At 37.3% G+C, this 18,748-nt stretch overlaps 1 protein-coding gene across 1 annotated transcript; it reads right to left on the bottom strand.

The window, feature by feature from the left end:
* Window positions 1-3,162: 3,162 nt before the first annotated feature.
* LOC131327238 (uncharacterized) lies at window positions 3,163-16,201 on the bottom strand. Its single transcript, XM_058360294.1, has 8 exons — window positions 15,772-16,201; window positions 13,662-13,724; window positions 13,200-13,295; window positions 10,682-10,729; window positions 6,527-6,598; window positions 4,556-4,614; window positions 3,734-3,824; window positions 3,163-3,589 (listed from the first exon to the last, which is right to left on the bottom strand). The coding sequence occupies exons 1-8, from the start codon at window positions 16,102-16,104 to the stop codon at window positions 3,428-3,430; spliced, it is 924 nt and encodes a 307-aa protein (XP_058216277.1). The 5' UTR covers window positions 16,105-16,201; the 3' UTR covers window positions 3,163-3,427.
* Window positions 16,202-18,748: the final 2,547 nt, after the last annotated feature.

The following is an 18,748-nucleotide window of genomic DNA, read 5'->3' on the forward strand; positions in this document are numbered from 1 at the left end:
AATATGATGGGGTCCTGTGGGGTTTTAAGGACTCTTCTGATGGTACACTTTTCTCAATTAGGCCACATGGTCTTTGAGTTCTATTTTGTGGCATGGGGGCCAGTTTGACCCACCTGGAACAATCCCCTATCTTTTCTTGGGTACTTGTAAATTTTACTCGGACGAATATCAACAGAATTTTTATCATGGGTAAAAATTTAAAAATGGCTACAATTAACCAGACAAATTAACCAGACAAATGAGCATGGAAATTGTTATGTTGTTCCACAGAAAAGAGAGAAAACTGCAAAAATAATTGAAACACCCAAAACATATACGTACTAGATGTGTACGATGTCCCTTGGTCAAGGAGAAGAGATTGCTTCTCTGCGGTGGAATGGAGAGAGTACTGTTGCTACAGAGAGATAAAGTGAGAGAGGAAGAAGAGGTGAGGGAGAACGGTCTTGCAGCAGAACGGTCTTCTTCGGTGGAACGGAACCCTCCCCTGCAGTTCTCTCCTCTTCAGCAGTAGCGTACAAGGGACGGATGGAATGAGAGAACAGTGGCTGGGATTCAAAATGGGGAAACTTATTAGGGTTTCTTTCATCAGGGGCATATTAGTCATTCTAGGTTGACCTCTCCATGTATGGGAAATTATTTTTGTCCTTCTCATGTCCAGATGAATTCAGCAAGAACTGGTCCATCACTAGGGCAATATTTGCCCTTTTGTCCACTGTCCAGCAATTTCCCCATGCAATAATGTGTCTGTTTAATGACCATTTTTTGGGTGTTGTGCACAATATTGAGAGGCCTCATTTTACAGGAAGCGGGGGCTCTGCTGTACCCACACCCTTAAACGGTACCGTTTGGGATTAAAAAAAATCTTAAGTTTTCAATTTGCAATCTTAAAGAGCAGAAACATGATTATAAGAGCCTTAGAGATAAAATTTAATTATGCCTCTTTAGAATAATATGATCAGAATAATAAGATCTTCACACTGGTTCAAACTGATTGAAAGTTGGAGCAGTAAATTTTTTAACCATATTTTTTAATATATAAACAGTCTAAAAAATTAAAAAATTAATTGCTCCAATTTTTAATCTGTTTGAACAAGTGCGAAGATCTTATTATTCTGAACATATAATTCTAAAGGATCGTAATTAACTTTTGTCTCTAGAACTCTCATAATTAAGCATCTGCTCTTTATTTAGGATCTTGTGAAGCAAAAACGTGATTATTAGAGCCTTAAAGACAAAAGTTAATTATGTCTTTTTAAAATAATATAATCAGAATAATAAGATTTTCGCACTTGTTCAATAAATTAAAAATTAGAGCACTTAATTTTTTAAACCGTTTATATATTAAAAAATATGGTTAAAAAATTTACTGCTCCAATTTTCAATCAGTTTGAACCAGTGTGAAGATCTTATTATTCTAAAGAGGCATAATTAAATTTTATCTCTAAGGCTCTCATAATCACGTTTCTGCTCTTTAGGATTGCAAATTGAAAACTTAAGATTTTTTTTAATCCCAAACGGTACCGTTTGGGGATGTTTCGGGGTGTGGGTAGGGGGTGCTGTGCCATGAGGCACAGCAGAGCTCCCGCTTCCCATTTTACAACAGGTAGCAATCAATCAAGCCTTTGACAACCGAACTGAGGCCACATTCTGTTAAGGTTCTTATTTTTTAAAAATACCTATTTTTCACTTTACTAGACAAGTCACTCATAATATATCACCTTTAATTTAAAAAATAAGTATTTATTTTAGTTAGTAGAACACACCCAAATCCAATCCAAATTTAAATTGGTTCGGTTTGGGTTCCAAATTTCTCAAATCGAATGAACGTGTTCGGTTTGTAAAAACACCAAAAATTGGACCAAAACGGACTCCTTTCACCCATTGAGAGAAGAATATCCCAGGAAGTGTTTTTTGCACTTCTCTTTTTACTAACCACACTTTTTTTTTTCTTTTTAGGGTGTGAAGTTACCAAAACACCCAATCTTTTTTGGGCTTTTTTTTTTTGTTATCCAAATGAAATGATTTTTGTACAAAATTTAAGGACATGTTGATAATTTCACAAACTAAAAACAAAAAAAGAAGTGTAGTTAGTAAAAATGGGAGTGCGAAAATCACTCTCCAAAATCTATAGATCTCCCCATCCCAAGCATATAAAAACCTATATATATATATATATATATTATGCAATTCCACACTTTTTAGATTATTGCCCCTCCCTAAATCTCCTAGTATACAATAAATTATGATTAATGAATGACAAAATATTAGTGCTTTAGAAAAAATCCCTGGCACGAAAATTTCCAAACCCAAAACGGCAACACCCACTCAAAGGAAAAGGAAAACAGTAAACAAAATTTTTTGCTCAAATCTCTTAGGGGTGTTTTCAATAGTGAAAAATTTGTAAATTTTTATTTGTGGTTAAAAAGTTGACAAGTGTTTTCAGTGGAAAATAAGTTGTTAAGAAATGTCAAATTGTTTTAGATAATGAATAAATTATTAATGGATTTGTGATAAAGTTACTGTAACAAAAAAAAAAAAAATTGTTGACAACCTTTTTGTTAATAAAAACGAGATGATAATTAAAATGCCGAAACTTTTTTGTTAGTAGAACCGAGATATTAAAATGCGTTAGGTTTTTTAGTATTTTTTTGTAATGAAAACAGAGCCTTAAGTATAATATCCAACTGTCCCACGGGTTATGGGTGTACAGCCAATTTGTTTCTTTCTTTTTTCCTTTGAGCTCAAAAAAAATTCTTATACAGAGAAACTAGGTGTGATAGCAGCACAATCGAAGATTTGCCGCAGAAATAAAAAAGAAAAAGAAAAAGAAAAAAGGAATCAACTCTGAAATCACGTAGATTACAAAGGAAAACTCTACTTCCTAAATAAGTATTCTTTTTCGGAAATGATAGGATCCATGAAGAAAGTGTCCATGACAAAATATGGACCATCCAAATTCACTTTTAAATGAATTTGGACCGTCCAGATTTTGTCATGAACACTTTCACGGATCTAGTGTCATGGTCTGTTCCGGGCCACTTCTTTTTTTGGGTGCTGATCAACTCCAACAGAAGTTCAAACACACAAAAGATTCCAAATGTTCACTGTACACAGAGAGAGAGAGAGAGAGAGAGAGAGAGAGAGAGAGAGAGAGAGAGCATATGTAGTTGCACCGATCCTCTTCTTGGATCCTTACATGAACCACAACTTGCAGTCCCCAAAATGAGAGCATGAGTTGGTACGGAAGAATAAGCAAAACATTCCTAAAAGCAGAGACTACAATATGATTATTATTCCCATACACATTGAGAGAAGCGATAGATTCCAATTTGTGCAAACCAAACCCACCAGAGATGTGTATTCTAACAACTTTAAGAGCAAAAAGTGGAGGGCAAGAAGTAAAAAAAAAAAGAAGCCAAGGAACTTATCATCTTCTTCTCACAGTGGCACTTTGTCCGCGTGGGAGTGCTGCTGCAGTAGTTTGCTGAGGTTGAGCGCCCGGTTGGCCAGGAGCCTGTTCCTCAGGCATGTTCATGGCTTGGGTTACAGCATTCATGACAACTAGTCCCAGAGGGATCAAATACATCCACTGAAACAGAGGCAAAGCAAAAACCAACCTTATCTTTTGAACAGCCAAAAACCAACCTCATTAACAAATGGAAACAACACTGTAGCTCAGAATCTGACAAGTGACAAATATCAACAACTGGAAATGATTCTTTAAAATACTTACATATTTAGCCCAAAAGGACCTTTCCGGTGGCAATACATCTTCACCCTCTCCATTCTCACCACCAGGGATCTCTTCTGCAAATGCTGGAGTTCTGTTTCAAGAACAGCAGAAACTTAGGTTTTGAAATCACTGGATGTCACATCACTGAATAACTATAACCATCAGTGATATGGGTTTTATGTGGCTTATTCGGCATAAACGCAATGGAAGAAATTTTCAAGGCCAAGAGCAACCAGTTTTTAAACTGACGAACCAATTGTTCAAAAGTTAGTACAGTAAGCATTTTTTGCGATGGTTAACCCCATTGTTGGATAAACCCTTGAATTTCATTGATTCATTAGTCAGGTGAAGTCTTTTGCATTTGTTAGTTCCTCTTCATCTTGGTTGGTCTATATTTGGAAGTTACTTAGGTTTAGCCTCTGTTTCTGAGAATGATCCTCCCCGGTTCTAGAAGTTTCAATGAAAGTTGCGATATTAGTTTTATTGGTAATCCTTCCATAAATGACTACTTCTACATGAATTCTGACAAAATATAGCTTTACTATCACAATTCAATCAGCTAATTTATACTGATCAATGTACCTCCAACAGAGGTTATGGATGCAAAGGGAAAGACATTTTAGATCAGATCGAGAGCAGAGATGTAGTCAGGTGACCCCAAACCATGAGACTAGTACTTCTACTACGTCCGTGGTATATACATCTCTCAGAATTAACACCTTATTTTATCTACCTTCACCTTTAAGTGCACTCAAACCTTGCATTGAATTTGTCTAGAAACAAAAATTTATGAAGGACAGAAGGCATAAATGATCTGTTTACCTTGGTGCCTGCTCGCTGTTCTTCAAGACTGTGTATGAGTTGAAGGACCACTTTGCAGGCTGAATGAAATACACGAAACAAATCACAGATCAATGGTTCCAGTGACGCAACTAAAAAATCCATCTCGTCACTGGCCAAATCTTCACTGGATACAAAAACAACTACAAGGTTCCAGTGATACAACTAAAAAATCCATTTCGTCAGTGGCCAAATCTTCACTGGATGACATTAACAACTACAACTAATTGACTCAAGTGGAGTGGTCAATGCACATGCATACTGTAATGACCCGCTCCTACATGGTACACCATTGTCCACCACCCATGCTCCATGGACTTCCCAGTTCCTAGTAGGTCACCCATCCCAACATTGCTGCAAGGTGAGCACACTTAACTGTGAAGTTCGATGAGCTTTGACGCCCTCATAGTTTTAAAAGACATCGGGTGATTTCTTATCACTGGCCGGTCCCCTCTGTGTTGGGTCGTGACACATACCAATAAAATTGGAAGAAAAATTATACAATAACACCCACAAGGCCAACAATCAAAACTGAACCAAAGGTAAAATTGGGCAACTAATAAACAACACAATAATAAACCAAATATGAGGATTCTAAATTGTATATTTTGCTAAGACTAAGAAGGATAGAATTAGGAATAAAAATATTTCTGAATTGGTAAGAATAACAACACTTAAATAGACATGTATAAATTGAGGAAACCTACTAATACAATATGGTCATATTGCGAAAACTGGTAAATGCAACACTAAGGAAGATATGGAAGTTCACACTAATGGAAATGCAGGGAGGGAAAGAGCTAAGTTGACATAAGGTCCTGTAGAAAAAATGATGCACATTCAATGAATCAATCTAAGCATATAGCCTTGATAGAGCAGAATGGCAAAAACTAATTCAAGAAAGAGTTGAGGATTTGTGAATCCTACTTATGATCCTTTTTGTGAGAGAGTTAAAAGTACAAAGGAAACCCTTAGGTCTTTTAGGGTGGTTGTATTCCAATTTCCATGTCGTTTTCCATTAACCCCAGCAAAAAATTTCCCTTTCTTATTACCTATAATCCTTAACGAGAGAAATATACTTTTTAAGGTTAAATGATGAGAACCATAGACAAATAATGGCATACAACAATAGTAAAAATCTCAAAAACATAGTCTGAACCCTTTTCCAACAATAAAAAGGCCAAGAAGGACTCAAAACTCAATTCAGCGAATTGAAAGTGAATCTAACGATTCACCTATTCACTTGCGATTCGCAGCCATTTCCGATTCATGCAACCTACCCGTATCGATGACCCACTGAATCGTATCAAATTGTCTAACTACGATCCCAAAGAAGCCAAGGATTCCAGACACAGGGGTTCGTCTAAACCTGTCTTTTTCTCTATATTGCGTCATCTTAAAAAGAGATCAATAGAAGTAAAATTACTGGAAGAGATTGTACCACATTGGTTACCTATAACCTCCAAAGGAGACATATGAACGGGCCACCACTTGTTGCCAATTGGTTTTGAGGTGGATGCTTTAACATGTTATCAGAGCTAGCTTTCAAATACTTTTGGTTAAAATTCCCTTGAGTGATTGCCCTAAATTTTTTTTATCGGTGATTGATTGCCCTATTGGTTGCCCTTGAGTGCACCTTATTTAATTGTGATCCCTATATCATGGATCCTTTGTTTACCTCTCCGCGTGTGGGTCAATGGTCACACTTGGGTGCGAGTGTAATATTTTGTCCCACATTGGTTAATTATAACCTCCACATTTGGTATATGAGTTTGGGCAGCCTCACCACTCATTGCCAATTGCTTAGAGTTGGAATGTTGGATGCTTTAACGGTTAACTATCATCTACGTGTTTTCATGACAAAGGCCTTAAAAATGAGGTCCCATGAATCGATGGAGAGAGAGAGAGAGAGAGAGAGAGAGAGAGAGAGAGAGTGTGTTGACACAAACTTACAAGTTTCAATTGCCTAGGATATGGACATGCTCCAGGAGAACCGTAATTAACAGCTAAGATATTAACACCTTCCTGTAACAATACAATGAAAACATTAGCGAAAAAATCAACTTATGTCACAGTTTGTCTACGTCAACGTATAAGAAATTGAATAATAATCATTTAATTATAAATACTAATAATAAACTATATGTTCCCATAAAAAAGAAATTAAGCTGTAGAAAATTAGAAATGCAAAGACGCATTTCAATTGCAAAGTTCTAATCAACAACGGACCAGTCATCAGGCAATTTCTTTGCGCAATACACGATGATAGCATCTTCCTAAATTAGGCCTCTTTGTCTTGTTTAATTGATGGGAACACGAACTATACGTTTACATCAATAAGTATTTAAGCTATATAAATCAAGGTTCTGAATACCATACCAGCTAGAGATTGGTTTTTCTACTGATACCGTACATCAGTCCGGTACCAACCGCTATCAGCCGGTCGCCGGCCGGTACCGACCAATATTTGAGCCAAAACAGTATTACAATTATAGGGAGAACAAAAATGGCCCATCGACTACCTAAGACCAGCTCCCGAACCATTAGCATAACCATTGTTGTGTTGCTTCATTCTTTGTTTGAAGTTAAGCATACATAGAACTACAGAGTCTACATAAGTAACAAGTCTCGCACCTAAATATATACTTTCTGAATTGTACACCAAGCAGATATGACATGGTTAGCACTTTAGCACAACAACTATCAACTATGTCATTCAGAAGTAGATCATAACTATATGACTTGGAAATAGAGGATAGAGTTCCGCTTCTGCAACACTAGCACAAATAGCCAACAAACTTTTGATTAATAGCAGGTTGTGTTCGACTGTTCAGTTGTCTTCTTAAAAAACTCATTTTTGAGCATGTTTGAATGCTTTATGATTCGTGCTTCTTACTTTTAATATCTTTAGGGACTTTTTTTAAGAATTTTGGAAATCGTACCTTTAATATTTTGATATGTCTAGAGTCTAGTGCAGCTCTATCAGCTTTGGAAATTTTCTACATAAATTCACGGAAAAAAAACAAATATTCAAAAAAAAGTCAAAAAGCCAAGTCAAAGTTGGCTATTTTTTTGCATTTTTATTAGATATTTTATAACGTTGTCATTTTTATACTTTTTAATTGTCAAGATTAGATGTACCCAAACTGTAAAAACATCTAGAATTTTTTTAAAAAAAAAGTTGACTAAATTAAAAATTCCTTTCATAAAAGACAACCGAACACAGAAGGATATATAGGGTTTCGTATTTTTTGGCTTAAGTCAACTTTTCCAAAACTTCTACGGAACTTTTTTACTTTTTGGGTCCATCTAGTCTAGACAACAAAACGACAAGTTTGTATAAGGAATAAAAAAATATACCCAGCAAGTTTTAAAAAAGGGAAAAACTTAAAAAATTACTACAGACAAAAGAAACGCGAATCACAAAGTAGTCAAGATATTCAAACAAATAGTTTTTTTTTTTAAGAAGAAAACCGAACATAGCCTAAAATCTGTCAACAATTTGCCTTCATCAAACACCATTGAAACAAGGGAAGCCAACAAGATCTCAACATAGACCTCTATCCACAATAGCCTCATAGGTGCACAATATCAATCTCCATGCCAATTCACCTACTATAATACCAAATCCTAAGCATCCAAAGAAGAACAATATCAACTAGTAGTTAAACGCAAGGCCTACGTGAAACTTTGTACAAAAGAGCTTACCTGCCACCAAGTAAGTTCTTCTAAATACGCAAATATAAGTATATCTACATATATACATATATATGTCTGCGTTCAACGTGCTGTGTTGGCTTGGGTTGTAAATTGCAAATAAAGTTTGTCAAAATATATTGCCTGAGGATGAGTCATGTTACCCATGTATCCTTAGAAGAAACATGTTCGAATTGTATTGCAATTGTGGAGACTTCCTTTTTCACTTTCTTGTTTGTCCTTCTTCTCTAACCTTAAACTTCTCATTCTAAAGGTCATCCAAACTTTATCTTGGTGCTTAGGAAAAGATACTACATCTCTCAACAGTACGAGATACTAAGACATCAACTGAAACCTAGGGTCAATGCATACCTCGATTCTAACCAACGGCGATATATCAACAGAAAAATCAAATTTTGAGTAACTATTAATGAGATGTCAATTACAAATTTAACCATGGTGCGTGACTCTCACTCATGATACTAAGTCTTAACCCTAACCTATAAGCCTCAAAAGACATGCAGAAGCAGATAAGCACTTGAAGGTAACTCATTGGATTAAAAAGATAACAAAGAGCTGGACATCCAAATACAGAAAGCACTAAAGAGTTCTACACCAAGCTACACTATGATGCACAAGCAAAAACTAAAAGCAACCTGAAATGGATATGCAATGCCAAGATTGAGAAAAATGATACAAGGTATGCTTCAATGAGTCAAATTATCGACCATGTTATCTGATTATAGCCCCAACATTCCAGGTTCATTTTGGGAACAATGCCTAGTTAAGATATTTTCTAAGCATTTAAGCCTTTTTATGTAAGCCTTTTTCGTCTTGCGTATCGATGCATTTAAGCCATGTCCCAGTTGTGGACGATATTTGAAATAAAAAAGAAAGCTCCATATTTGTGCATTTGGTACTGGTTCTTGAAAGTTGCATTTATAACGTGATTATGTGCCTCAAAAGAAATTCAAAGTGATCACCCAGCTATTCTTCAGCTTCTGTGGAAAAAAGAGCGTATCTCCCTGCAGTTTCAGTTGACCCCTAACTGCGGTGAACATTAACGCCCTGTTTGGTTTAGTTTCTGTTACTTGTTTCCATAAGACAGATCAAACTTCAGACCCCCACGGAAAGGTCAACCGAAAGTACCAAGAATTTGATTCCTCTTAGGACCAATTGTTGGACTTTGTAGACCTTATGGATTCGCGGAAGTATATAGGACCTTTTCTCTCTGTGGACTTGTATCTGTATGCATGGAATTCCCTTAATGCCCTTCTTTATGAAACTTCATGAACTTATCACGAAAAGCAACAAAAATTCCAGCTCTGTAGAAAGGATAGAAGCCTTAATATTTTGAGTCATCCCAAGAGTAAACCAATGCCAACTGGAATGCAGATCATATGGGAATGTGGTACACATGCCCTTAATTGTGGTACAACGGTGTAGATAACTATAGAAACCGCAATTAGAACTTCTTTCAAGCAATAAACATCCCATAAAAGAAACTATTAATCCTCAGAATTTTCACACAAAACACATTTCTAGGAGAATAACAGCCAATTTTCTTGCACTTTCTCTTGCCAAAACTCCAATGTCTTTATATTTTTAATTTCTTATATTTAGTTGCTTGGCAAATTTTTGGGTATTGCCTTGGGTAGATTATAGATGAATTCACTCTTTTGTATTAAATGTGTATAAAGTTTCGTAACGTGGTTACCTAAACGAAGTTAGCTATGTTATAAGCGTTCCCTAGTAACATAGGAGAAAACTGAAAACCTAAGAAAATAATATCAACCAAAGCGGGATCAACTTTTCATATCTTTGGTGTAGGGCAGAAGAGTAATGGCAAGCAATTTGGGTAGTTGTGGCAATGGGGGGACTGAGGGATCAGATGTTCATTTCGTTCAATGGGGATGGGTGGAGGATATTTGCTTCTATTTTGCAAATTTTACAAAGCTAGATCAAGATAGGCCAAAGCTAGATAAACTATATTGCTTGTATAAGCACTCATTCCAAATGCCACACAACTATTTTTGAGCACATAAGCTCTACAAGTTACTTATAAGCACTAACGAAAAGGGTTACAGTCAATTGAACACAAGCGATTCTTAGGCGAAAATAGACACGACTCACGTGGTCAAGTAGACTCAAAAGACAATAAGTGACTAATTCTTAGAGCTGTCTCTGACTTGTAGATCTTATGCATGGGGCAATGCTGACCACATGTTCACCAATAGATCGTAGCTTACCCACCCACCACCATCCAAGAAGTGGTTGATCTATTTTTAAGTGAAAGTGAAACATTTGAAAGAGCAATGAACTAAAACTACGAAGTGTGAAGTCATGTACCCATCAGCAGGCAAGACATTATTCATGATGCACATAAGAGAGCTGTTCAAATCTGAAAATTACCATATGTATAACAAAATGCTCATCCAAACGATCCTGCGGAAGGCATCTCTGCAGGTCAAGAAAAACAACAGTTGACTATTAAAAGTATAAACATGCGCAAAACAAAAACGTGTGGTAATCATGGCAGCTGAAATTTCTTAAGTATTTTGGCTTAAGCACTAAAATGAATTGAATTTCGTAAAACCTGAGAACTAGCTATTGAATTCAGAACAAAATTTCATATGACTTGGTCACAGGTAAGCAATTGTGAGATGGGTCACAACCTCTATGAAATGAGCGATAGCAGTGAACATACTAAATTGCTGAACATAAAAAGAATGAATTGAAGAGAATTAACTAGATGTCTTTTTGTTAATACTGTTAAGGAAATCTTTGTTAACTCATTTATTTTTGGGTATTCCAGAACCCAGCTAACAGATTCAATAAAGCAAAACAATGACAACATGCACAATACTAGTTAAGCAATCAAAAGAAAGCCCTTGAAAGACCAATGGGCGCAATTCCTTGTGGAGAGGTCCCAAATATTATTAAGTGATCACTAATTCCACTCCTAAGCAATGTGGGACTACATTTCCTTAACATCCCCCCCTCACGTGCAACCTCGTACAAATCAGAGAGAGAGTACACTAGAGCCAATTCAAAACCAAAGTTAACAAGTGGATCACTAGCAAAACCAACCCTAGAAGCATTCCTGTGCTTGTTTGTTTATATCACGAAGGCACAAACTCATTAGGAATGTAACTAACCTTGAAATCGCATTTAGCCCAAAACTGCACTGGGGTAGCTTTGGCCCAAATGAAGCTTTAACTTTTTTTCTCATTTCTCCTTGCTCTAATTGATATTATTCCAGGTGCCCCTCTTATATCACCCAAAAGCAAGTAATGCCCACCACATCCACCGTATACCAAGTCAGCCTTTCGATAGGGTTGGAACAGAATCGCTTAGTATAAACCAATAAGATTATCACATGGAGAGGTAGTGTTGAACCACAAAAACAACTGTACCCATTGCAGTAACTAAGCAGTGACCACTAGGCCATGGTTCTCGTGGTAATTGACGATTTGAGGAAGCAGGTTAAGTTCTTGGCAGACTGGTGATGCATGTGCAAGGGTGCAGGGATTTGACAAGTATTATTGCACTGTCGGGGGGGCCTCCGACATTTGGGACTTGATGCTTTCTGTTTGTGGGTAAGCTTGGGCAATCCCTTGTTCTGTTAAGGCTTATCTTCAATTGTTCGCATAGGGGTTGCCAGAGGAGAGGCAATATAAAAGCTTGTGATGTGTTGTCCCATTACATTTTGGGGAGCATTTTGAGGGAGAGGAAAAGTAGATGTTTTAAAGGTAAAGAGTGTTTCATTCCTACTTAGAAAATGTTTTTTCTTCGTTTGCTTGTTTTTTTGTTAAAAAAGTATTTCACTTTTGTTTAGATTCTGTTCTCGAAATTTTTGGTGAAAGTACATGTACCCGCAACTCTTTGAAGGGTTCTGGTATAGTTGTTCTCATTGCGTGAAACTATCTAGGGAGATACCACAATCATATATCATTGACCACCTTTGTAGGTTCACAAATGCCTAGAAGGTAGTTGATAAACAAATCAAATTTTCCGATAATTTGCTACCTATCAATTTACATAAAACCATGGGAGAAGCATGTCGTAATTCTACCATTGATTCAATGAAGCATTAAAGAATTTGAACACTCAACTTGTCTAAAATAAAATAAAATAAAATAACTTATACAAAATTTGTATCGTGCATGGAAATTGTATTCTTTTACCATCTCTGGACCTCAGCTGCCCCTTTCTATTTTTTAAGCTATAGGGCTAGAAGGAATAATCCATCAATTTTTTCAAATTCCACCCTAATTCAAGTCATCATATAAATATATCATGTACCAGTAAGTGGGAAAAAAAAAACAATATTTCCCCATTGTTTTTGCTGTTTTGCATTAAAGCCAAATTGTTAATTTGCCACACTGACAATTAAAATCAAATTTGGGTTAAATCATTGAAGTGCTACACTAACTACGAGCACTATTACTTCATCCACAACCTGTATTTAAAATTCAACTTTCCATGAGTTGCAGCTCCCCAACATGCTCAAAGTCTTTAGGACTCTCATTTGACCATCTCAAATGAACTACACCATAATTTCGATGGTCTCAGTTCGTGGTCCACAACAAAACAAGAACACAAGAAAATAATGAAAGAGTTATTTAAAAAAGAATACCACTCTTCTAGTCTATCTTTAGTAAAACATTACAGTTAGAACTTAAGTTAGGACCCAATTATTTCTATCCAACGTGGCCATCAGGTGACAAGCTCAATTTTAAAAACTTGCCCAGACCAACTATCACGAGCAGAACCCTAAGAACCTGTGCATACACTAATACTTATATGAGTGCGAACATGCACATGCAAATCAATTTCAAAATTAAAATTACTTGGGCAAACTACTTGATGCAATCCAAAGAACTAGATAGATCCTTCGCATAAAAACTTTGATCGGTGGAAGACTTACTGCTTTCACCGATGAAATGATATAATCCCTCCCAGGAGGGCTCAATACATTTGAAGGCACTCTTATCTTGTAGAAGTCATCACCTTTTAATAGCATCTGCAATATCATCGCGTGAACATTCAGTGTATACTTGCTGATTTGAAAGGCACAAATACTGGAAAAGAGTATTTCGAATATCTCACCTTCTGACCTTCCCCTGATTTTTCTCATATTGGAAGGGGGTAAAGGATTAGAAGTTAGAACAGAGTGGAATGTGATAAACTTTGGTCCCACATGCACCAGAAATGGAAGTAATTAGGGAAGAAAAGGTACGACAAAATATACCCCTTCCTTAACCTAATTTACTTTCTAATTCCTCCCTATAAACCACTTCCATCAAATTTTCAGCTCTCTGTCTCCCTCCCACCAAATAACATAAAAGACAGAAAATACAGGACAGGTACTTGGAGATGATGGATTTACCTTGAAATTTTCCTTCTCTGTTTCAGTAAAAGCCTCCCTTGAAAACCGAAGTTTCGTGAGAGTCTGCGACAAGTAACTATGTTAAACTTCCAAACCAATAGAGAGGAAACAATCAAGTACATAATTAAGTAAAAAAAAACAAAGGAACACAGAAACTTTCAAAACAAAATGCTAAAGATGTTTACAACTCCTTTGTAAGGAAATTTATGTTGATGAATCATCTTTGTCACCTAACTGAGTATGAAATGCCATATTTCAAGACCAAAATATTTCCAAGAATTCAACATTATAAGAGTTGTGAACCGTTTAGATGTATACCAAAAACCACGAAACTAAAATAAACAAAGATGGATGATTAGACCTGGAATGAAAAGTCAGGATGGCTAAGCCCCATTTGAGGCTTTCACCGGCACTGGCACTAGAAAATAGATAGCTAAAATGAAAAATTCACGCTCTGTTATGAGACATTCGACTAAGACATCCATTTCACCAAGCTTTAACAAATTCTGTTTTCCTCACGATTCAATGAGGTATTATAGCATCAGAAACAAGGTTCAGAATCCAGAAATCCTACTATCTCATCTGCTAGTCTTACTGCAGCTCAACCCTCAAGAAAAAAAACACCAAACATGACCCCAAAAAAAAAAAAACTGCCCACTGTTAGTTAAACTTCACCAAAAATGAATTTCTCACTCTCCCATCCATCACCAACCAAACTGTACTAACAAAGAAAAGTCAATACAAAATTTTAAAGCACATGTTTTAATCACCCCTTGTTGTGACATAAACACCATGATAACTAACAGCGGTATCATTGTACTGACCATGTGCCGTAGGCTTGTAGCATTACATTGTATATGAAGTGGTAAACAAAATGTGATCACCATGGCATTGCTTATATGATGTTACTGGAAATCCTGAATTTTCTTTGCTACCTATTTCCTCGGTTATCTCAGCTACCAAAAATCCCATACAAACAATAATCACTCTGAAAATTTTAAAAATACACAACTAACAGGCCAAATGTTTACATTTCCGTTTCCTTCTCCCTCTCAGTTTTCTAAGCAATCTAGAGACTGGCGAGAGCGACGTCATTCCAAAACTTTTCAGAACCCTATTACTACAAGACACTAGAATTTTTTGCATATCTTTTGAAGCTACGTAGATTTGTCACTCTGAAATTTCGTAGAAAATGTATTGTCCGCCATAACCAGTGATGAGCTAGGTCATATCCTTCTCCGGTACGACCATCGGCTCCCACTCTCAATCCTCACTCTTATGCTTTGTTCTCCCCCACAGTTTTAATTGTTTGTGATCTTTCCAAAAGACCGTTCGACACTTGCTCTCACGCAAACGCATTACATGTCTTAGGTTATGAGTCACCCCATCAACGTTCGCACTCCCGAGTTCAAATCTTGGGTCCGTCCATATCAACAATAGGGCTGCCGAGCTGCTAGCAAACAGCTCGAGGCTCGACTCCACTCGTTTAGTAATCGCCAAGCTCAAGCTCGAGTTTTAAGCTCATGTACCAATCGAGCCGAGCTTAACACTCTAAAGCTCGGCTTGTTTGTATACCCCATCAGCGTTCGTGTCCCCAAGTTCAAATATTGGATCCGTTCCACGACAGCAATAGGGCTACAAACGAATCGAGCTACTCGCAAGCAGCTCGAGGCTCGGCTTGTTTAGTAATCAAGCCGAGCTCAAGATCGAGTTTTAGACTTGTGTAGTGAACAAGCCGAACTAACCCCCTAAAGCTCGGCTCATTTGTACTGGATCAACTCATTTGTATAGTAAATGAACCTGCTCGGCTCGTCGAGTTTTAGGCTCGTTTGTATAGTCTCATCTCCTTTCTATAGGCTGGTTTAGTAAATGAACCGTTTGCATAGGCTCATTTAGTAAATGAACCGGTCTCGGCTCGTACATTAGGCTCCGCTAGTAAACGAGCTCAGCTTAACGCTCGTATAGACTGGTTTAGTAAATGAACCGTGCTCGGCTCAGCGAGTTTTAGGCTCGTCTAGTAAACGAGCCGAACTCAAACACTACTACAAAGCTTGGCTCATTTGCACGCCTAGTCAGGAACAAAAAGAAGAACGAAAGGATAAGAATAGACCTGTCCTCCATGAGACCATGTCTTGAGCCGGGCGGTGAAGGTTCCGGCGGGGGAGAACTCCGAGTCCCCGAAGGCGTGCTCGAGCGGGAACTGGATCTTCGAATCCGAATCGGAATCCGACGACCCCCTGCGGGCCGGGCGGGTCGGCTGCGGAGGAGGAACGGATCGGGTTGAGGCGGCGAGGTCGAGATCAGGAGATCGGTGGCCGCCTCCCAGGCCGAACTCCTCGTCTTCGGCTAGTAGCTCGTCGGATTGAAAAGCCGACGATGACAAGAACAAGAGAGACAGGTAGAGTAGTGTGAGCACGCGTGAACGGGGTCTTGTTGTTCTCATCGTCGAGGGAGAGAGAGAGAGAGAGGGGGTTGTCAGAATGGAACTGGTAGTTTAGAGCTGGGTTGGGTTGGGTTGAGTTTAATTATCTGGAACTTGGGGATGGAAGAAGAAAATAAGAGAAAACAGCGAGGAGGAAAATGGAATTAGGGGATGTGCATTATCAAGCGGTTCATTCAGCAATCTAATAGTCCAGATCTCATCTCCATTTGTAGCATCCGAACTGTTCATTGTCGAAATGAATTCTGAACCATTGAAATATTGAAGGAACGGCTCGGATGATGCATAGCACCCATCCCGTTTCAAGGAAGATGAGAGGAAAGTTGAGCTTTCCGTTCTGCTAAGCACTTTTTCTTTTAGCACTTTTTGTTCTTATTCAAAAAAAAATTCCGTTTGTTAGTTTTGCGCCAAAGTGGATTATTCATTCCTCTCGATGAGACGAATCGAAAAAGTAAAAAAAAAATACTTTTACTCAGATAATTTGAAAAATATCCACTTTAAAACAAAGTTTTTTACTTTTTTCTTTCTGAAAAGTGATTATTTCTCAAAAATATTTTGGTAAAAGTAAAAAAAAATACTTTTCTAATTTCTTTCGTCGAGACGAATCAATAATCCACAAAAGTTTGGCGCAAAATTAACAAATACGAATTTTTTTTAATACGAAAAAAAACCTAAAAATCTTAAAAGTTACTCCGTATTAATGTAAACTCTTTTGAAGATTTTCCTTCTCTTTTTTAAGAACCAAACAAGTATACGAAAAATTTTAAAATTTTCTGTTCATTTTCACATCTTTCTACAAGTTTCAAACAAAGCCTATATTTTCATAATATACTTAGAACAATAATTTCCGTTTAGTATTGCTCACAAGATGCTTTCGAACAAAGAAAGGACTCCTTGTCAAGCTACTTGCTCTCATTTTTCTAATCCTCTTTGTACAAAATCAAATAGAAAGCTGTAGAGATCCGTATTTATTATATCAATGTTAATGTTTTACAAGTGCATAATTATTGAGAAAGAAATGTAAAATAATAGTGTTTATGTGATTTGGGACTAAAGTGATAAAATTGATTGTGGAATGGCGCAAGTGTGAGGTGTTTATGGGCTAGTATATATAGGAGGGTGAGAGAGTAGAGAATCATTTTTCTCCTCTCTATCTCTCACGCCTCTCTTTCCCACCCTCCGTCTCTCTCTCACTCTCTCTCGCTCTCACTCAAATTTCCACCCAAACAACTCAAAACGCTCACAAACTAACCTTCATTTCTCATTCTACATGTGACTTTGAGCTTGCTTTTCGTTGATTGGAGCTCAGAGTGGTGTATTCTGGTTGAAATCAAGGTTTTCGAAAAGTTAGGGCTCGTATCTTTCGTGGTTTTCGTTCTCAAGACTTGAGGTAGGGATTCTACCTCTCAATATATGTAAAATAAGTGTTTTCTTGCCTTGAATCATGCCTATGGTTGTTGTTGTTGTTGTTGTTGTTGGTACTGTTGAACCCTTGAAATTTGTAGAAAAATCTGTTCGAACTGATCTCAATATCGATACTCTCCCGTCTGGAATGTTTCTTGGCACTCTGGTATCTATACTATTTTGACTGATATCGATACCAATTGCTTAGTTTTGTTGCATTTGTTCCAAACTTCATCGTTTTGACCCCCGATCACTTCTAACTCGTTCTAAACACCTCCAAATCACCTCATAACATGATTTATCGTACTCGTTGAGTTCGTGGAGTATACTTACATCTCTTGCCCTTGTTTAGTAAAATTTTACGTTGATTACCATATGAACTACGATTGAATTGGAATGATACATTACGAGGATATGAGATTCTTGAAGACTTATTGATACAACGAGAACATTCAGGACCCATAGACTGGTGGGTGCCTGACAGAAAGTATGGGGATCCCTTAATTGGCCCGGCAGGAGCAAAATATCATATTGGTTATATTCAGGACCAACTGATGGGTATGGTGCCTAGCAGAGGGTATCGGGATCCCTTAACTGGCCCAGCAGGAGCTTCGGCTCATGACATCTACGACGAAAAGACATTGGACTAATGAAAGATGGAAATGGTTCTAATTTGAGTTATATGACATTCGTTAAGATGATGAATTGAGATTATTGAGCCAAGATTGTTGATTATCCTATGGTCCTTATTCATGTTCCTATCTTAAGATCATTTTAGCATTTCATTTGCATATAATGTTAGTGTAGAATTTTCTACTGGGCAAGTGTAGCTCAAACTTTACATCATTTTCAGATATTATCCCAGGACAGTAGCTTGTACTTGCATGCTTGGATGTGGAAAACTCTTTTGAAAGCTAAGAGCATCTGCAATAATAATAATCAAAACTGATAAGCACCCGACAATGCTGTTAAGGGTGCGCTAAGTCCTTAGTTTAGTTTAATTATGTCATTAAATTAGTTGTTTTCTTTTATAGTTGCACGTAAGGTGTTTTTAAGATATTTCAGAAAAACTCGTGCAAATAAGCTGTTGTTAACGCTATGGATGACCCTTGAGGGTAGTCGAGCCCCAAATGCTAAAGCCAGAAAGACCCGGAGAGGACCCGACGGCACGAAAGGCCAAGGCGTGGACCAAAAGTCAAGTGCTGGAGATAAGCAGCTCGGTACCGATACCATGCTATTTCTT

Source organism: Rhododendron vialii, chromosome 5a (assembly GCF_030253575.1).
Source record: "Rhododendron vialii isolate Sample 1 chromosome 5a, ASM3025357v1".
Lineage (NCBI taxonomy): Eukaryota > Viridiplantae > Streptophyta > Magnoliopsida > Ericales > Ericaceae > Rhododendron > Rhododendron vialii.

Coding starts and splice junctions, on each gene's coding strand:
- LOC131327238 (XM_058360294.1), bottom strand. CDS start 16,104: ATGAGAACAACAAGACCCCGTTCACGCGTGCTCACACTACTCTACCTG. Junction 4,615..6,526: donor ATCCTAGGCAATTGAAACTT/GTAAGTTTGTGT, acceptor TATTTCATTCAG/CCTGCAAAGTGGTCCTTCAA. Junction 3,590..3,733: donor GGTCCTTTTGGGCTAAATAT/GTAAGTATTTTA, acceptor CCTCTGTTTCAG/TGGATGTATTTGATCCCTCT.